This window comes from Drosophila innubila, assembly GCF_004354385.1.
Source record: "Drosophila innubila isolate TH190305 chromosome 3R unlocalized genomic scaffold, UK_Dinn_1.0 2_E_3R, whole genome shotgun sequence".
NCBI classification, from domain to species: Eukaryota; Metazoa; Arthropoda; class Insecta; order Diptera; family Drosophilidae; genus Drosophila; species Drosophila innubila.
This window is the reverse complement of record NW_022995380.1, coordinates 30,321,090-30,339,933: the sequence shown is the minus strand read 5'-3', so window position 1 is coordinate 30,339,933 and position 18,844 is coordinate 30,321,090. Positions and strand designations below refer to the sequence as shown.

Here is an 18,844-nt window from a genome sequence, read left to right as displayed (position 1 = left end):
AATGCGACTAATTTTTATTATGTGATAAAGGATATTTACTTTCATCTAAGATCTCTATTTAAAGTAGATTGATAATATTTGTAGAGAAATAAATTTTAATTTTGAATTTGAATTTTATATTCTCAAAATATTGGTATTATAAGTTGATTGAATTCAAGAAGGAAACGATTGAAAGTGAGTGTAGTTGATTAAATGTTGAGTGTGTCATTACGATTGACCCTCATCGGGGCCAAATGACAAAATTGCATTAGATACAATAAATAAATATATATGGACTTTATAGGGGATTTGTGAGTTTTGAAGGGAACAGCCTAATCCGAGAGTGTTACGAGTATTACGAGAAATACACACGGCATCTGAGGCAATCTCAAAACTGTGTTGATGATTTAAGATTGAAAGAAATTGTAACAATCTGCATTGAGATAAAATAATCTCATACGAAATGCGAGGAAAAACGGCGAGTACAACTATAAAATGCGGGACATTTGGACGGGGACTTAGTTAATAATCAACTGCGGGATCACAACGGAGGATTGAGAACTGAGAACTGTGGACTGAGCCCAGAATGATCGAGGGTCGGTTCGGAGCAGGGGTTTTTGGGCTGGGTTGTGTGTCTGAGTTCTTTTTGTTGTGGAATTGAAGTTGATGTACATCATCAGAGAAATACATACTTACAGACACATGCATGAGGGCGGCGTGTCGGACACACACACACACGCACACACACACACGCACACACACACACGCACACAGTGACGAATCGAGACTCGGTAATGAATTGATGGTTATTTTCAAAAATCCAATGACTGTCCGAGCGATCGCTGCACAAATCAGTTGAAGAATCGCACTCGAGCGACAATGTTCTCTGCTTTCTCGCTGTCTCCGCGTCCAACAATAATTTCCGAAGATTTCGAAAACCTACGGTCAACGAGTCGTACTTAAATCATACTATATTTAAATAAATAATATCAAGTGTGCTTTACATATCAGCTGAGTACATTTTCTCTCTATCTATATATTCAAATATATATAAAAACAGACAGAGAGATGCAGTGAGATTTTTGTATATATGTATATACGAGTATATACAGTAAGTCAAGCAAGTTTTTGTACAAATAACTAAATTTAAACACAATTTCTTTTGGCAAAAAAATAAAGTTTTATAAATTTTTAGTTTGTTTCTTATTTCCTTGTTTTTGGCCATTGTTTTTGATACAAATTTTATTTAAATTACGCTTAAAATGAAATTTAATTTATTTATTTAATGCCAACTAAGAAAAGTTGAGTTAAATTTTTAAAAATATGTTAAACTAAAAATTAATATTTATAATTAATATGAGAAAATAAAAAAAAGGAAATTTAAAATTTGAAAAATTATTAAATGATATTGCATTCATAGAATCATAGAAAAATAAATATGTGCATTTTAGATTTTGTCAAAATACTTCCTTGACTAACTGTGTGTTGTATTTGAGATTTGAGACTGTGGCACCAGCAGCCGTTGCTCCTACGATTGGTCAATATTCCGTGCGGGGTTAAGACCCCTCTAAAGATCATAATCGGCAAACGTTCTCGTTCTCGTTGTCGTCGACAGCTTGGGAAGTACCCTCCCCCCTCCCCCCTCCTCCCCACACCCCCACACACACACTCCCAACTCTCCCTCCTGCTTAACACACTTCTCCCTCGTTTCGCGCAGTGTCTCTAAAATTATACAAGAGTATACTTTACTTGTGTTACTTTAAATATGTATATCGTTAAGTTATGATCCTAAGGTAAGTAGTTTATATATTTATAATAAAAAAAATATATATAGAAAGTTATTTAAGATTGTATTGACTTTAATTAAATTGTATTTATTCTTTAATTACGCTAGAAGATTGGCGACGATTTGATAAATTATCCAAGCATTTTTAATTTCATTTGATAAAACTATGTATCAATTTATATAAAAAAAAATTTTTTAAATAAATTTGTCTGAATTAAATATTTTACCTAGGAATTCATAGCTTAAAAAATAAGCTGCAGTTTATTTAAATGTAAATTAAATTAAATGTGCCCAGCTCTAAATTAACAATTCTTAAAGTAATAACGATATTAATATTATTATCTATGCCACAAAACTTTTAGCTAGAAATATATTTAATAGAGCTCGATATTAAGCTAAAATAGATTTGAATACAATTGAAATTTTCTACAAATAAATTTAATAAATTTTTATTGAATAACGTAAAGATAGAAAATATTATTCACGATTATATATCATAACTTTATACTTAACAAACAAATATCTAAAGTCAATAAAATGTGGTCAATGCATTAAACAAAGAATATTTCAAGAAGCTTTAAATAATCTGTATAAAAAAGAATATAAACTTATTTATGACAAACTGCAACAGACTTAAACATTAATTTAAATATTCTCTAATTCAATTAAATAACGTCAATAAAAACATACAAAAATGAAAAGAATAATATTTCAATATATTTATTTTCATACAAAGTCAATTTAGAGAACATTTCTTAAATTTATACGATATAATCGAGTGCTCAGCAAATGAAACAAATAGAAATATTAGATAAAGGTTGATGATAAATAGCAATTGATTTAAATAGAAACTCAATTAAGAGTGTCAGGCTCTAATAGAAATTTCCTTAATTTAATTGCATTTAATTAAGTTGTAATTTCTGATTGAGTTTTATTTCTGCATCTGTATGTAAGTGTGTGTGTGTGTTTGTGTGTGAGTGTGTGTATGACTCAATTAAGTTTTGTTCGGTGGCAGGAAATGGATCTTAGTCATAAGTAATGCTATCAATTGATGCAGTTCGTATTCTCTGAATGTGTATTTATGTATTCTCTGGGATAGTTGCTTGTGCTTACTTATTAATCTATATTTTAATTTATGCGATACAAATTGTAGCGACAATTTGTTGCATATTTTTGGACAAGTACTCAATCAAATGGAGACAACAGCAACAACAATAGCAACAGTAGCAACAATAAGATTCCTGCCCAGTTACACACATTGTGTGTGTAGTTTTTATTCGTTTAAATTCAATTGACTTTGAATGCCTCCACAATGAAGGCAAACAAGCGACAAACACAGAGAAAGAGAGAGAGAGAGAGAGCGAGAGAGAATTGTTGTTGTTGTTGTTGTCTGGCAACGGAAAACGAATGAGGGTCAATTAAGCCAATTTAAATTTAATAAACTTATGTATTATGTGCAAGAGGTTACTAGCCATAGCAATATGCCATATATGTATGACTTGCAATGATACACACACTCACACACACTCACATACACAAATACCCACACACACAGAAACTGCTTTTATTGTCAGAGAAAACCGAGCATCATTTTTGGGGTACTCAAAAGAGACATAAAATATTTAAAAATTAAAGGTTAAGTTTTAATAACTCAAAAAAAATTGTGAATACATAAAAATTAACATGCCCTGTACTGTAGAAACTCGTTAAATGGAATGCTTCTAGCTGTCAAAATATCACAGTTGTTCTGTGGATGCCAAATTAATCACACGGTGGATTTCAACTGTCAAATGTGTGAATATCAACTAAAGAAAACTCCTGGATATAGTTGGTCAAGAAAATGTTTTGACAAAATCAAAAATATAAAAAATTTCACTTGCAGAAAATATGTCTTTTGTTTGCGTTTTTCTTTTATTTCTTATTTTATTATTCTGGTCGTGGTTTTTAAAAAATGTTAAGAAAAAGAAAATTAATTTCCATAGAGCTCAACTATTTTTTAAAATAAAAAAAACAAAACAAATATGAGACTTTTTATTTTCACTTTCCTGTCTTACTTTACGTATAGAAATGTAGCAGCATTATCAATTTAATTTGTGGTATTAATTATATTTTAATTATTATTATTTATTTAATATATAAATATTTAATATTTCTGCAGCTGACAGTATGAAATGCAACGCTTCATTTGTTCATGTGTGGATGCCAAGTGAGTCTGCTGTGGATGTCAATTAAGACTAAACGTTGGAAATGTGGATGCCAAGTGGATATTACTAATTTCAGCTGTGTGGATGCCATTTGGAATGTGATTCACTCGCAGTAAGAAATTTCTGTTTCTTTTTAAAATTGCTAATTTTTGTAAAAGCTAAAATTTTAATTATTCTTTAAATTTAAATTTCAGATTTTATTTATTTTAATATGTGGATGCCAATTATACCTGATATCTGATCAATGTGGATGCCAGCTGTAAGAAACTTTAAACGCAGTAAGCTAAAAATCAAAATATACAGTACGTAAGGTATTATTTCTGACAAGTTAAATTAATTTAAATTTAAAAACGATCTTACAAAAAATACTTTTTTTTTGTACAAAATAAGATAAATGAAATTATTTTTTTTGACAAAACAATTACTTGACTAGCTATATATATATATACAGAGAGAATCATAGCTTTAGCTACAATTAATTATATATATGTTATTTTTTTAATATAATTTTTTTTAAATATTTTTTTTTAAGTGTACTTACAAATATATAGTTGTACTTACCCTATAAAAATGGAGCGTTTTGCTTTCCTAAGTACTAGTGCCGCAGGAGTTAGGTTTGTGTCCGCAATGCCTCCTGCTGCCCAAGTGCTTATCAAAGCGACGATTTTAACCACCACCAACAACAACAGCAAATAAATGAACAAATTTCAGTATATATTTATTTTTTTTAATATTAATTGTAATTTATTTAATAGTATTTTTTTCTTTCTTTAGAATAGTTATACAAAAACTATTATATTTGTCGACAATTTATGCTAATCTTTGAAGTTATTTATTTTTCGTTTGCTTTCAGCTTAAGTTTAACACACATACAAATACACATTTCTTGGCCTAGAAATATTGAGTCTAAAACAGAAACACATTCATACACACACACACACACTCAGTCAGTCACACACTCATGCACATACTAATTGGCTAGACTGTGTCGTCAACAGTGTTCCTTCGAATACGAAGCATATATGTATCTATATATACTATAGGTATAATTAGGAAGTCTGTATAGAATGCCAATGCATTAATATTATCATTAACTAATATAAGTTTTAGTGAGGACACAGTTAGCCAGAACATAAGTATTATAGATTTAGCGGGGACTTCAATTGTTCTATATACTTAACAATAATATCTTATTCGAATTATATTTTTGGGGAGCCTTTCTTGTGATAACAAACAATTTCATTTTATTTACAAGTTATCAATAAATTGATCGTTATCGTTATCGTTGCGATTTGATTTAGGCAGTACACAAATAAGTTCCAGGAAAACATTCATGCTAATATGAAGACATTCGATTACCATTCAACTAATCGATAATTCAATGCTATCCATCTCTAAATATACTTATACTTATATATAATCGATCTATTTACAATTATTATGCCTTATAGTTAGATATGTCTAATTACACATAGGTATTCAACACATTTTGTGGCTAGTAGTTAAACTCGTTTAAAAATCAATTGATAATACTTTCATAGAGATTGGATACATATAATATGATATAGTACGACAGGGAGGGATATATCGTTACTCAGAAATGTGACTCCCGCAGAACTCTGTTAGGTCTGGAAGAGTGCAGGTCCTGTTTAGATTAAATTGGATATCAGGGTATAAATTAGTTGAAATTTCTCTCAAATTTTTGGAAATACTTTTCTTTCGATTTTGTTATTTGTGTATTTATTTTTTAGGCTGACAACATTTACCACGGTTTTTTTTGGCCTTATAAGCATTATCTTTTGTTAAAGCAAAATGGTTTGTTTTCTTTTTAGATATGATCGCAGCTTCTGGAATTCTGATCCGGGGATATGTATGCATAGAGATGTAAATATGTATGTGAATCGATCAAGTCATGAATTAAAACAACAGATATTCGGATATGTTTTTACTTTTTTGGAGTACTACTGACAAGGCTGCAAGACTTTCGATTCTGGTTCATGTCTTCGCTAAAGTCGAACGTTTTCGTTTGTGGATCGCTACTGAACTCGAGGTTTAAAACTTGGCTCACAGAATCGTTGAAATTTAAATTTGAAGTTATTGCACAAACAAAATAAGAAATCATTTTAACTATAAATAATTTTTAATAAATTCATAGGTATTGAATTATTTTCAATTAAATAAGAAATGATTTAAAGTTGGAATAAATTAATTTAAATCTAAGCTCAAAGATATTCAAGTTTTTTAAAAGCAATTAAAATTGATTGAGACATTGAATTAATTTTTTTTTTTAAAGTTCAATCAAAACTTCAATAAATATTAAATAATTTTAAGTTTGACTTTATTTAATAACGTTTTAATTCAAAATTTTTCACATTTAATATGAAATGATTTAGACTTAACAGTTTTAATTAAAATTTTTAAGTATATTTTTAATGATGTCGAGCTTCAGAATCAATTTGCAGCCTTGTTAAGCAGAAGTAGTAGACTTAGTTACAACGAAACGACAACGAGTTAATTAAAAGTATTTACAAAACGAGTCACACTTTTGGCATTGTTACCTGTTTGAAGATTAATGCAACAACAATTAATGCAACAGAAATGCTTAAAATTTAGAAAAGTCTTGCCTCAAACCATACAAATAAATATGTATATATATATATATGTAAATAGTATGTATCTATATATATCAGGGAATCAAACCGAAACAAATATAGGTATAAATATATATAAATATAAAATTTGAATGCAGAATGAATTAAAATGCCAAAAAATGATTAAAATGACATTCCGCTTGAAAATCGGTTCAGTTTTGATCAAGTTATGACAGTTTGAAGTTGGTCAGACTTCGGATTTAGCCACTTTACAAGTCAAAATTTTTGTTCAATTCTTCATGATTTTTTACAAAAAAATGAAAGGTCTCAGAATCAAGTTTAAAGTGTTGTTTTATACTAATTACGATATAAAAAATTGATTAAAAGTGAAAACTTGAGATTAAAAATTTTTAATTTTCGAAATTTCAAAGGGGGGACCCTTAGCATCGAAATCAATATCTAGTAGAATCTAGAGAAAAATATTTTTTTTTAAGAATTTAATAAAATTTAAATGCAGATTGAATTTAAAAGCCAAATCATGATCAAAATGACATTCCGCTTAAAAATCGGTTCAGTTTTGATCAAGTTATGACAGTTTGAAGTTGGTCAGACTTCGGATTTAGACACTTTACAAGTCAAAATATTTGTTCAATTTTATATGATTTTTTACAAAAAAATGAAAGGTCTCAGAATCAAGTTTAAAGTGTTGTTTTATACTAATTACGATATAAGGAGTTGATTAAAAGTGAAAACTTGAGATTTAAAATTTTGAATTTTCAAAATTTCAAAGGGGGGACCCTTGGCATTGAAATCGAATTTTGGTCGAAAATAATTAAATTTTCTAAATGAACAAAAGTTGAATACAGAATGAATTTAGAGGCCAAATCATGATCAAAATGACATTCCGTTTGAAAATCGGGTCAGATTTGATCAAGTTATGACAGTTGGAAGTTGGACAGCTCTTTGACTTTGAAACTTTACCACAACTGTACCGGTGCAAACGTTTTGGTATTCGGTTCTTGACAGAGAATTTTCATTTGGTTACGGTTTCAGTTGCGGTACTAAAAATGAAACGGTAAGTTTCGGTTAACGGTTCCGGTACCGGTTCCGGTGTTATTCCCTGATATATATATATATATATATAAGTTATTGATTTAATTGTTGTTTTGGGGTTATTATTCGATACGATACGATACGATACGATATTCATGTATTATTACAAATTAGCATTGCTTTCTCTATTATTCAGTTTATACACTCACATACTCGTACTTTAGGCATATGGGATAAGTACATTGATTTATTTTGCTTGAATTTAAATATAGTATGGATAATGATGTTTGCTTTCTTATATACAACTTTCCTGGATGCGATTCGATGTGGTGACAACCTCCGGTCGAAATCGGTATTCACTTAATGACGATGTCACCGATGACGATGCGTTGTTCGGACTGAGCAAACTGACCTCCATTGGCTGCGGTGTTAGATGATATGAGGATGAGGGCGTCGATGTACTTACATTATAGGTCAACGATCCCAGTGGCGGACTACAGGTTGTTATGCCTTTCTTATTGAGAGTGGCATAGCTCTGTCGAATGTCATTAAAATATATAGTAAATGTCAATATGTTTCTCTACTTATTACATAATTCTGTTAAAAAAATTAAATAATTACTTAATTTTTAAATTAATGCATTATTATCGTATGTATGTATCAGCTTGAAATTTTAAATAATAGATTGCAATAAAATTTTATATATTAAAATATATATAAAGTAAATTTAGTTGTTCAAAATAAATATTCCTTTATATTTTTGATGAACAGCAATTGATTTAATATACATTTAAGTATTTTCTCACTCTTAGAAAAATGATAAAGGTAATATGATAATTTACTCATTTAAATATAAAGTCGCATAAAATTAAGAGATAAGTTTGCCTAATTAAAAATCAAACTTATTTATTTACTTATTTATTTATTTAGACTTACAATTTGTTTGCTTGGGCGGAAGGTATAATGCAGTACTTCATTGCCTGAATTGCTTAAGAGGCCAATTGTACTGGCCTCTGGACCACCTCCCATACATTCGGGAGTGCTCTTCAGATGCTCGGCATCTCGACTGTTGCAGTAATCCCGCTGCATCAGTCGCGTCGAGGGACTGGCAAATCCTGGGGATACCACAAGTGCCTTTAAAGGCCTTTTTTCTAAAAAGAAATCGAAAAAAAATACATTAATTAAACTTTTCAGCTAAGTGAAATATATTTGAATTTAGTTGAAGTCAAAAAAAAAAATAATACCGAAAACTTGACCTTTGGCTGGCATAGTTGCTAGGTCAAGGGCTCGACCAACATTAAACTTTCATAACATTGTGAAAACTAAATCGATTTTCAAACGGAATTTTTTTTCGTTCATGATTCGACCTCTAAATTCATTCTGCATTATAAAAGAGCACTTTAAACTTGATTCTGAGACCATTAATTTTCTTATAAAGTTGATAGATTCAAAATCTGACAAACTTCAAAATGTCATAACTTGGTCAAAACTGAACCGATTTTCAAAGAAAATGTCATTTGTATCTTGATTCGGCATCTAAATTCATTATGCACTTAAATTTTCTTAATTTCTTAAAAAAAAATGTATTCCCCATTAGGATCATGGCTATGATTTTAATGCAAGTCTCGACTCATTATCAATTTCTTATGTTTAAATTGTTCCGGACTTTTTTTTTTGCCAAACTAAAAGAAATCAGAAGCTCAAGACTATTCAAATATACTTAAAAGCAAATATTTAAAAAGAGTTAAAAACTTGTGTTTAACATTTGAAATTATGAGAAGTGGAATACCAATTTTTTTAATTAAAAAATTATTGTGAACATTTGAATGATATTTATTTCGGTATTAGCTCCGCTTGTAATTAGCTTTTCAATGTGCTTACCATACTGATTGGGTATAACATCGGGATCCGTGTCATCTATATCGGCCTGATCCCCAAGCAGTTGTTGACTGGGCCGAGTACGCGCTGTGGAACGCAATGTATCGCTGCCCATTGACATGGTGAGAACATGACCACTTGGAGATGTTCTCGTCCCACCGTCCAGGCTCAATTCGTTGCCCAAGTTGCCGCACTCGACCGCATTTCGATTATCACAATTAATCGGCAACAGACTGTGGTGAGACTGTTCCTGGCCATGTCCCATACCCACACCCATTCCTATGCCCATTCCCATCCCTTGCCCTTGTCCTTGTCCCTGGCCCTGGCCCTGGCCATTTGCATGCTGATTGGGACGCAACGGATCCAGTTGGCAGTCTGATGGTATGGCTAATTGTGTGTGCTTAACGGCTTTGAGATTATTATCGTTGCGGCTGCAATTCAAATGCGAAATGCGAAATGCGAAATGCGGGTCTGCATTAGCAGAGGAAACGTGTCCATTAAACGTTCATTAAACATACCGATTGGAGAACCGTCTGTAAATCGCCGCCAGAATGATGCAGAATATGGCGAATAGGAGTCCACAGAAGAGCGTCACTCCGGCTAGAACTGGAGAAAGCGGAATGGGAAGACCCGTGGTGCTACCTGAAAACATTGAATAATAAGATAATGTTTGTTAGACATATTTATTCAAAAGACCTCAGCAAGAAAGTTCCCAAAAAAAAAGGTAGGGAAATATAACAAAACATTAAAATTAATTCTGCAGAATTAGAAATTTTGTTATATATTTATATATTTTATATTATAACTTAATTGCCAATTAAAATCTGATTTTTTTAAAATTATTTTTTAACTGTAATAAATTAATCGACTGTAAATTATTTAATTTTTGATAAGAGTATTTAATGTGGTCTTTTAAATAAAATACCTTCACATTGTTGTAGAAGAAAATATAAAGTAATAAAAAAGCTGGCCCACTCAGGAATTTGGGAAAGTGATATTTGATTAATCCAATGTCTTCTTGGGCAAAAAACTCTGCCTGGAGATTTGGCAAGACATCGCCAAAAGCGTTGGCGCCAGAAAGAAACAAAATTAATAAATAAATTACGGTTTGGCAATTTAAAAAATGAAAGATTTAAAAAAAAATCGAGGTAGCGAGAATTTATCTCAATTTATTGTACTACAAACATTATTTAAAAGCAGTGAATTTTTTACTGAAAAGATCAGATAAAAGTGTTTTTTTACAGCAATATTTTTGAACAATTTGCAGAAATAAAAAAAAGCATGTGTCGATATTTAAAAGTGAGTTCTTAGAAAGAATGAACCAAATCGTTTTTAACAAGATATTTTCATAATATTTGACCCTTAGGATATAGTTCAACAGTTTCCCAATTCTTACGATTTTGTTTTTTAATATTGTTCTCTTTAATTTTAATTGAAGAAATGTTGAAGTTATGATTGAGCTTAAATTAAAATAATTTGAGTAGTAACCAACGAAAAATTAAAAGTTTTAGTAATACTAATTTTGTTATTTTAAATTCATAAACTTTGCTAGCACCATCAAATCATAGTTAAACTTTCAAGTTTTAATAAAAAAAATTGGCTTTTCTTTTTGAATATTTTTTTAAAATTATTTACAGTCTAAAAGGATGAACAAAATTATATTCAATTTATTTTTTGTTCATTCTTTTCATAACTTTATGGATTTGTACTTCTTCCAAGTCTGTTAAATTTCATCTTATAATTTTGTCAACTCACCTGTTAATTTAGCCACGCCCTTAAAGTTAATGTCATCAATGATTATTGGCTCGGAGCGACCTTTGACATTGACTGCAAAGATGATCATGCGATAGGTGGCTGCCTGATCCAGATTCTCAATGAGAAATGTAGCCGGCGTGTGCTATATTTAATTATAATAATAAAATTAAAAATTAATAAAGCAATTAAGCATGAAGTTAACATCTGTTAAGCACTTACAGTGACTGTTATATTTCTGGCCAAGCGCAGTGAATTCAATTCGACCAGTTCAAGCATAAAGCTCTGGGGTAAACCTCCGTCGAATCCCTCGATGCAGTCAACTTGAAGTGAATCCACAGACTGATTGCTTACAGTGCAATTTTGCAATGGAAATGGACGACCTGTAAAGCGACAGTTTATTGTAGCGAAGTTTCACTGTGGTTTTGTCAGCTCAAGTTGCTGTTGAAGTTGATTGTTTACCTGCAGCCACAATTTGAAAGACACAGGGACTCTTTTGTAGTCCAATTGAGTTCTTGCCCCAACAGGAAATTGTGCCATAGTCCAGATCCGAGCTGGGCGTATAATTCAATCTCGACATGCCCGTCTGCAATAGGTCAAAAGTTCAATTATTTAATAACTCAATATCACAATATCTTAATGGTTCTACAAATCTCTTCAATATACAACACTAAAAGTACAGCTTGCATTTCGTTAGATTTTATTGTAGAGGCACTTGAGAGCAACCCTATCTATAGTAATTAGTGTTCTATATATTAATGAATAACCATTACTGGTAGTGTACTAGGGTATACTATATTCGTTGTGATGTATGTCGCAGGCTTTACAGTCTATAAGACTAAAAGAGCTAGAGCAACCAAATTGAGAATTTCTCAATATAAGCTATTAAAGTGCTAGATTTAGAAAATTTTTAAGTGAAAATGTAAAAATTTTAAATTTAATTAAAAAGTTCATTATAAAAATATAAGCCAAGCAAAAACATTTTTTGGTTTGTTTGGTATGTATTAAAAAATACTATTTATTTTATAGTATTCAATTAAAATGTATTAGCTATTAAAGTGCTAGATTTAGCAAATTTTTTAATTAAAATTTAAAAATTTTAAATTCAATTAAAAAGCTCATTATAAAAATATAAACCAAGCAAAAACTTTTTTTTGTTTTTTTTTGTATGTATTTATTTTAAATTTATATATTTTCTTAAAATTCATAATTTTTCTCTATATTTCTTTTCAAATTTAGCTAATTTGGTCATTTTAAATGTTCAAAATTCACAGATCAAGTTTATTTTTGAAATTTGTGTTCAAAACCTGGTTTATAAAACACCTGTACCGCAGTTACTTGAAAAACTAGGATCCCACATTTTGGGGAGTAAACGCGTAGAATCCTTAGGAACATTTAAGTGTTTTCTTTTTTGGCTACCGAAACCGGAAAACTGGCATAACAAATAAATTTTTGAAGATAGAACAGATTTTTTGATGTTGAAAACTTGCTTTTAATATTTTGAATCATTCCACTTAATAGCATCTTTATCGTTTGTAAATAAAGAAAGTTTTGACTGTTTTAAGTTGTAAGAGGATCCCAAAATGCATGTACATATATATATATAAAGAAAGTTTTGACTGTTTCAAGTTGTAAAAGGATCTCAAAATGCATGTACATATATTTAAAATGAGTATTTTATCTGCGGGCAAAGGACAATAGTGTTGTTAAAAGTTTAGTTGGTTTAGGACTCACCTCGCTGGAATGAAGACGGGCGGGTAGCTCCGTTTGCTCCCCCGAAGAGTTGAAGGTCCAGTGGAAGGAGTCGGCAGGTGGAGAGGCATCCACTTCGCACTTCAGTGGCAGCGTCTCGTGCTTGAGGGCGCCCAAGAGCTCCTCATGCTCGATGGCACAGATGGGCGCGTCTATGGGCCGAAATAAATAATTAAAGCATTTATTGAAATATTTAATACCCTGTTAAGGTGCTCGGCATTGAAATTGGAGTTGTAGTCCGAATTGGAGTTGTAGTTGTAGTTGGAGTCTCTTTAAAAGTTCTATGAATTAATTTCAAGTTTTGGGCAAATGCAGTTAACGTTCGTTTTAGCCAAAGTCAGGCAATGCATTCATTGCGCCATAATCTTGGTCATTAACGTGGCTTGGTAAATGGGTAATGGTAAATGGGAGAAGGGATTGGGTAAGGGATTGGTTGGACTTTGGCTCGGGTTGCTTTTGGACTGTCGCCAACAGCACTGTGGAAATTGTGGAGTCAGAACCCACAGACAGGCAAATGCATTAGGAGCCAAGGCTCAAGGATTAAATTGTAAATTACATAGACGATAGTCAATGCCAAATTGTGGTTCATTTGGACATTTTCAACCATTTTTAGACCCTGTACTTCAAGCGTAACAGTGGTATGTTAAGTTTTTCAAAGGGAAAATGGAGTCGTGTATAAACATATATTCCATCTGATCATCTATATAAACACTTAAGTCTCTGTGATCATAAGAACTAGATTATGTAGGTTTTTATATATCATCAGCAAATAAAGTTTATTTAAAAATTTTGCCTAATGAAAAAAATGAAAAACAAGAGTAATTTCAAAGCTGTAGTCTTAAAATTTGACACAAATAAAAATAGCCACTTTCTTGATGAGCCCCTAAAATTTCATTACTTTTGGTTAATAAGCTCGGTAGATATTCAAGAAACAATTTTAAGCAGCGACGAACCAAAGGAAGAAGAAGAAAACAGCGGAGCTACAAAGTAAAAAACTTGATAAGAAGATCGTCTTATATTTTCCAGATTTTTTTTGGCTCTCAAAACTTTTTTGTAAACGACAGTTCTTAAAATTTAGATTTTTTCTCAAAACTAGGAGCTTAATCTTTTAAAAATTTCATCGAAAATAAAATACTCATTTGTACAGGGTCTTTGATAGTCAGATTGACTTGACAGAAACCCTATGTGGTAGTACTTACAGCGTATGCGCAATGTGACCGGATTACTGAGGCCTTTGCCCTCCGAATTGACAGCCAGGCAGGTGTAGTCCCCCGCCGAGGCCCTCGAAACGCTCTGTAGGACCAGCGATTGATCCGACAATATGATGCCCACGGAGATATTATGCTGCAGCTCCTTGCCCTAATGTTATGGTTGTAATTAAGGTTAAGTTTAAGGTAAATGAAACTCAGGATTTAAACCAATAACTACACAGAGAGAAAACTTAGTACTAATGAACTGAAATTAAGTATTTTCGGTATTTGAAAAATTTACCAAGCAAATATTAAAATTTTAATGTAAGATTCAATAATGTGAAATTAAGTAAAACTCTAAAGTGACTATGAAAATTCTTTATATAAGTTTGTGACTCAGATTATACATTTTATATTAAAAAAAAAAAAATTAATTTTGTAAAATCTAATATCAAAAACTTAAATTCTTATACAATTTTTTGCTATATAAATGCCCAATTCAAATTTTGGTGAATAATCAAGTTTAAAATACCATATACTCGTTTCTTTCGCTATGTGTAATTGAAATTGAGGTTTTAATCCAATAATTATTGCTTACATTGTGGAACCAGGACATCTTGTAGGGTTTCGGATTTGATTGCACAATGCATTCAAAATAGGCATCGTCGCCTTCCTTAATGTCATCCGGATTCAAGGAGGAGCCCATCTTTAACACCGTTGTTGGTTGGTCTGCAAACAGATTTCATTAGTTTATGTAGAGAAAGAGCAGGTAGAGATAGATAAATTTGGTGGTAATTAGAATTCTCTTTAGAGTCGGTTACTTACAGTGCACAATGAGACGCCATTTGTCCTCGATGGAGCTGCCATCGATGAATTGATTTTCAGCTCGACATGTTAAATATTTGCCATCGTCCTCCCGACTGGGTGTAAACGTCAGTATACTTAGGGATTGATTGTCTGGCTCATTAAACTACAAAAAAAAAAGAAAACAACAAAAAAAAAGTGGAGAGAAGCGCAAACAGAGTCCATTAGGAAATGAATAATGAAGAACGCAAAAGGAATTGGAAACGATGGAAGAAAGCAGCTGAAGGGTAAAGTGAAAGTGAAAATAGCAGCAATTATAAGGCACCGCACATCCTTTCTTTCTTCTTCTTCTTTCCCATACATATGTACTACTCGGTATACTTAATCTATGTGCGAGAGCTGATCAATAAGTAATGAGCTTATTCACAAAATAAACAACACAAATTGAGTAGTGAATATTGACTATTGAGTATTGAGTAGATTTGTTTCCTTAATTAACTGAAGGGTTGAGAAGTTGAAGGGCTTGAAAACTTTAACCCTTAGTGTCTTCATTGGAATAGAAAAGGTTTGGTGCTGACTAAAGGGAATCTAAGGGGAAAAATGTTGTTTGATTTACAAATTTTAATATCATTAGAAAGTTTTACGATTTCAAGGTGGAGTCTTTAATTAAATGAAATTATTTTCAATTAGAACAACAATCGAAAGGTGTTTAATTAATAAAAACATTTTCTTTAGCTGCTTTATTGCAGTGATGTAGATACTTTAATATTTAAAGTGTTTAAGTAGACAGAATAGGCTTATAGCCTATTTCCACGACAGCACATTTGGCTCATTCGACGCCATTTTCATCCTTTGGCCCGAATGTGGACTTCATTTCAGTACAAAATCCGAATGATCATTTTGGTTCATTCATTATGAATGTGAAGATTTTTTGCCATTCGCCCCGGCGAAATTCAAAATTTTTTTTTTCGAACACGAGATGTTTATCGATAAGCTCGTGAAAAAAACAATTATCACCTCAACCAGCTGTTTTCTTCAATAATAAAAATGGTAGGCATTAAATTTGCGCCAATTATAATATCAAAATAAATATTATTATTATTATTATTGTCAGCTTTTTATAATTTGTGCACAGAAACCGAACAGCTGATTTGCTTTGGATGTCTTAACAGTTTCACATTTGGTCGTGGAAAGCCAAATATGAGCCACATTCGAATGTGAGCAAATGTGGCAAATGTGAGTAGTCGTGAAAATAGTCTGTTAAATAATATGTAGGAGAAAGTTATTTAAAATCTAATTGGGTAATTTGTATTTAAACTTGTTAGTTTTAGCTGCCTTTATTTTTCATGCATATCTTGATTTCTTAATAGTTTATTTCTAGATTTGTTTTGATATTGATTTTGTTATTCTTATAAAAGTATTCACTGGCAGATATTTGGATAGGACTAAGTCAGTTTCTTTGAATATGATACATTAAAAATTACTATTTTAACTTGGAAAACTTCTCTCAACCTTAAATATTGAGTTAGTGTTAAGTAACTTACATTCTTGGTGAATTTTTTCAGCTGCTTGTTGGCCTTCCACCAGGAGATTAAAGCCGGCGGTTTCGAGCCCGAACTTTTACACTCGATGTCATAGGTGCGATCCGCGGATACAAAGCGATCCTTGGTCAGGATGTGCACGGCAACAGGTTTCACTAAAAGCAATTACATACAAAATATAATACCAAGCGCTTTAGCTGCTTCACTTGCCACCTACAGTTGACATCCAGTATGACGACCTTGTTGTTGGGCGGCGTTAAATTCGTATTGCTGGCCACACAAACCAAACGGGCATTGAGATGTTGTCTACCAATATTGGGATAGGATAAATGATTAACGGTTTTGCCATCGGCACGCTGATCAAAGGTCTCATCAATGACGGTGTTGTCCAAGTACCAGGTGACATTTGGACGGGGTCGACCTGTGGTAATTAGACAGACAACAACATAATGTCAATATTTGTTAAGTTTAGGCCAATGGGAATAAAACTAGGCACTGTAAATAATGATTTTTATTGTTTTTTTTTATGGAAAAAATCATCATATATTTAGCAAACTTTTAATCTAAGCATTTTTATCATAATTCTTATTGATTTACAAAGAAAAATAATACTATATTTGTTAGTTATACTTTATAAGCAAATATTATTTTTAATCTTATAATCTGAGTTTAAAATTAAAGCTCGTAAAATAATGATTATAACAACAATGAAATAATTATTTTTTGAGTTTTATATTTTTCCCAAAAATAGCAAATTTTTTTTGCCTTTCCAGTTATTGTGACGAATCTCAGTAGTCAATTTTATTTTGAGTTTAAAAAGTGTTTAGGAAATTTCAAATAAATTCTTAAGTTTTATATTTTTATTTACAAAATTTTAATAAAGAAAATCTCTAATGAAAAATATAAAAAACAGGCTCTCTTACCACCGGAAACCTCGCAGGCAAGGACGATATCGTTGCCCTCGTTGAAGGACTCGACATTGCTGGTCTTGTCATGCCTGTTGGGCTCATAGATAATGGGTCTATCCGGGGGCACAATAACGGTTAGATTTATTTTCAGATTTCGCGTAGGTGAATTACGAAAATCGACACGACATCGATAAACGCCCTCATCCTCAATTCGAACCGTGTCGATTTTCAGCTGCGCAGGATGCGATGTGCTGCTGAAATGCGCTCTGGGTCCAAAGGCCAATGGCGAGGACCATAAACGAGCCTGTCCAAACTGACGACCCCTCACATCAAAGCTGGAAAAAGAAGACATGATTTATATTATTTTTGTATGCATAATAATATTAAAAATGATATTAAAATAATAAAATAAATTATCTTTGAAGTATGCTTTAAAGTTAATTACTAAAACAAATTAAAAATTTTAATCGCTTAAAACAAAAAGTCTTCCCAAAACAAAATTTTAATTATACTTATGAGAGCCCATATGGCAAAAATATAATATTGCTATTTCAGAACTTATTTGATAAAATAAGATTAAAGATAGTCAACAAAAATAAAAAGAAGTCGATTTAGACAATTTTTGTTTTAACTATTTTAATTTTTTTTTATATTTTGGGGTGTGATAAGTTTAGATAAGATAAGATAAGATAAGTTTAGGATTAGACAATTTATTTTTTAACAATTTTAATTTTTTTTATATTTTGGGGCCTGATAAGTATTAAAATAAAATAAAATAAAGATGGTACAAAATTTGAAAATTCTCAAGTATATATGAAAAATACAAGCTTAAAAAGAAAACAAAAAATAATTAAATTAAATTTTTTAAATCTAGCCCAAAAATTTTATAATGCTCAAGTTTGCTCAAGTGCTCAGGTTTTTCTTTGTCTTCGTCAACAAATAAATTAATAAAATAAACAAAAATTATGAAAAATACAAGTTCCCCTCTAAAGAAATGCGCTTATTTTAGACAATTTTTGTATGCCAATTTTTAAAGTTTTTTTTTTGTATTCTGGGCTTTTATATGTATCACAATAAGATGAAATAAAAATAATAAAAAAATTCAAAATGCTAGAATACTAACAAAAGTACAAGCTTAAAAAAAAAAAAATTTCTTAGATAGTTAAAAAAAATTTCTATTTGTAATCTGGGTTCTCATGTTTATAAAAATAAGCTCAATAAATCAATTTGACTAATTTAATTTTAAGTTTTATTATTATGAGCCCAAGTCATTAACATGAACATTAACGTTGCCAACTCACTTGTAGATGGGTTCGCCGTCTCCCTCTCGAAACCAGAGCACCATATAGACGGCATCATCCCGCTCCATTGGCGTTATGTCACATGGCAACATCGCCTGACGGCCG

General features: G+C 31.2%; 1 protein-coding gene across 1 annotated transcript; it reads right to left on the bottom strand.

Moving 5' to 3' along the window:
* Positions 1–4,811: 4,811 nt before the first annotated feature.
* LOC117789534 (hemicentin-1) lies at positions 4,812–18,831 on the bottom strand. The gene is made up of 16 exons (XM_034628566.1): positions 18,740–18,831; positions 17,454–17,773; positions 16,748–16,951; positions 16,534–16,685; positions 15,011–15,155; positions 14,784–14,914; positions 14,195–14,354; positions 12,978–13,147; positions 11,706–11,829; positions 11,466–11,626; positions 11,247–11,388; positions 10,010–10,133; positions 9,495–9,922; positions 8,550–8,764; positions 8,080–8,148; positions 4,812–5,614 (listed from the first exon to the last, which is right to left on the bottom strand). Exons 1-16 carry the CDS (start codon positions 18,829–18,831, stop codon positions 5,564–5,566), a joined length of 2,688 nt encoding a protein of 895 aa, XP_034484457.1. The 3' UTR covers positions 4,812–5,563.
* Between the last annotated feature and the right edge of the window lie 13 nt (positions 18,832–18,844).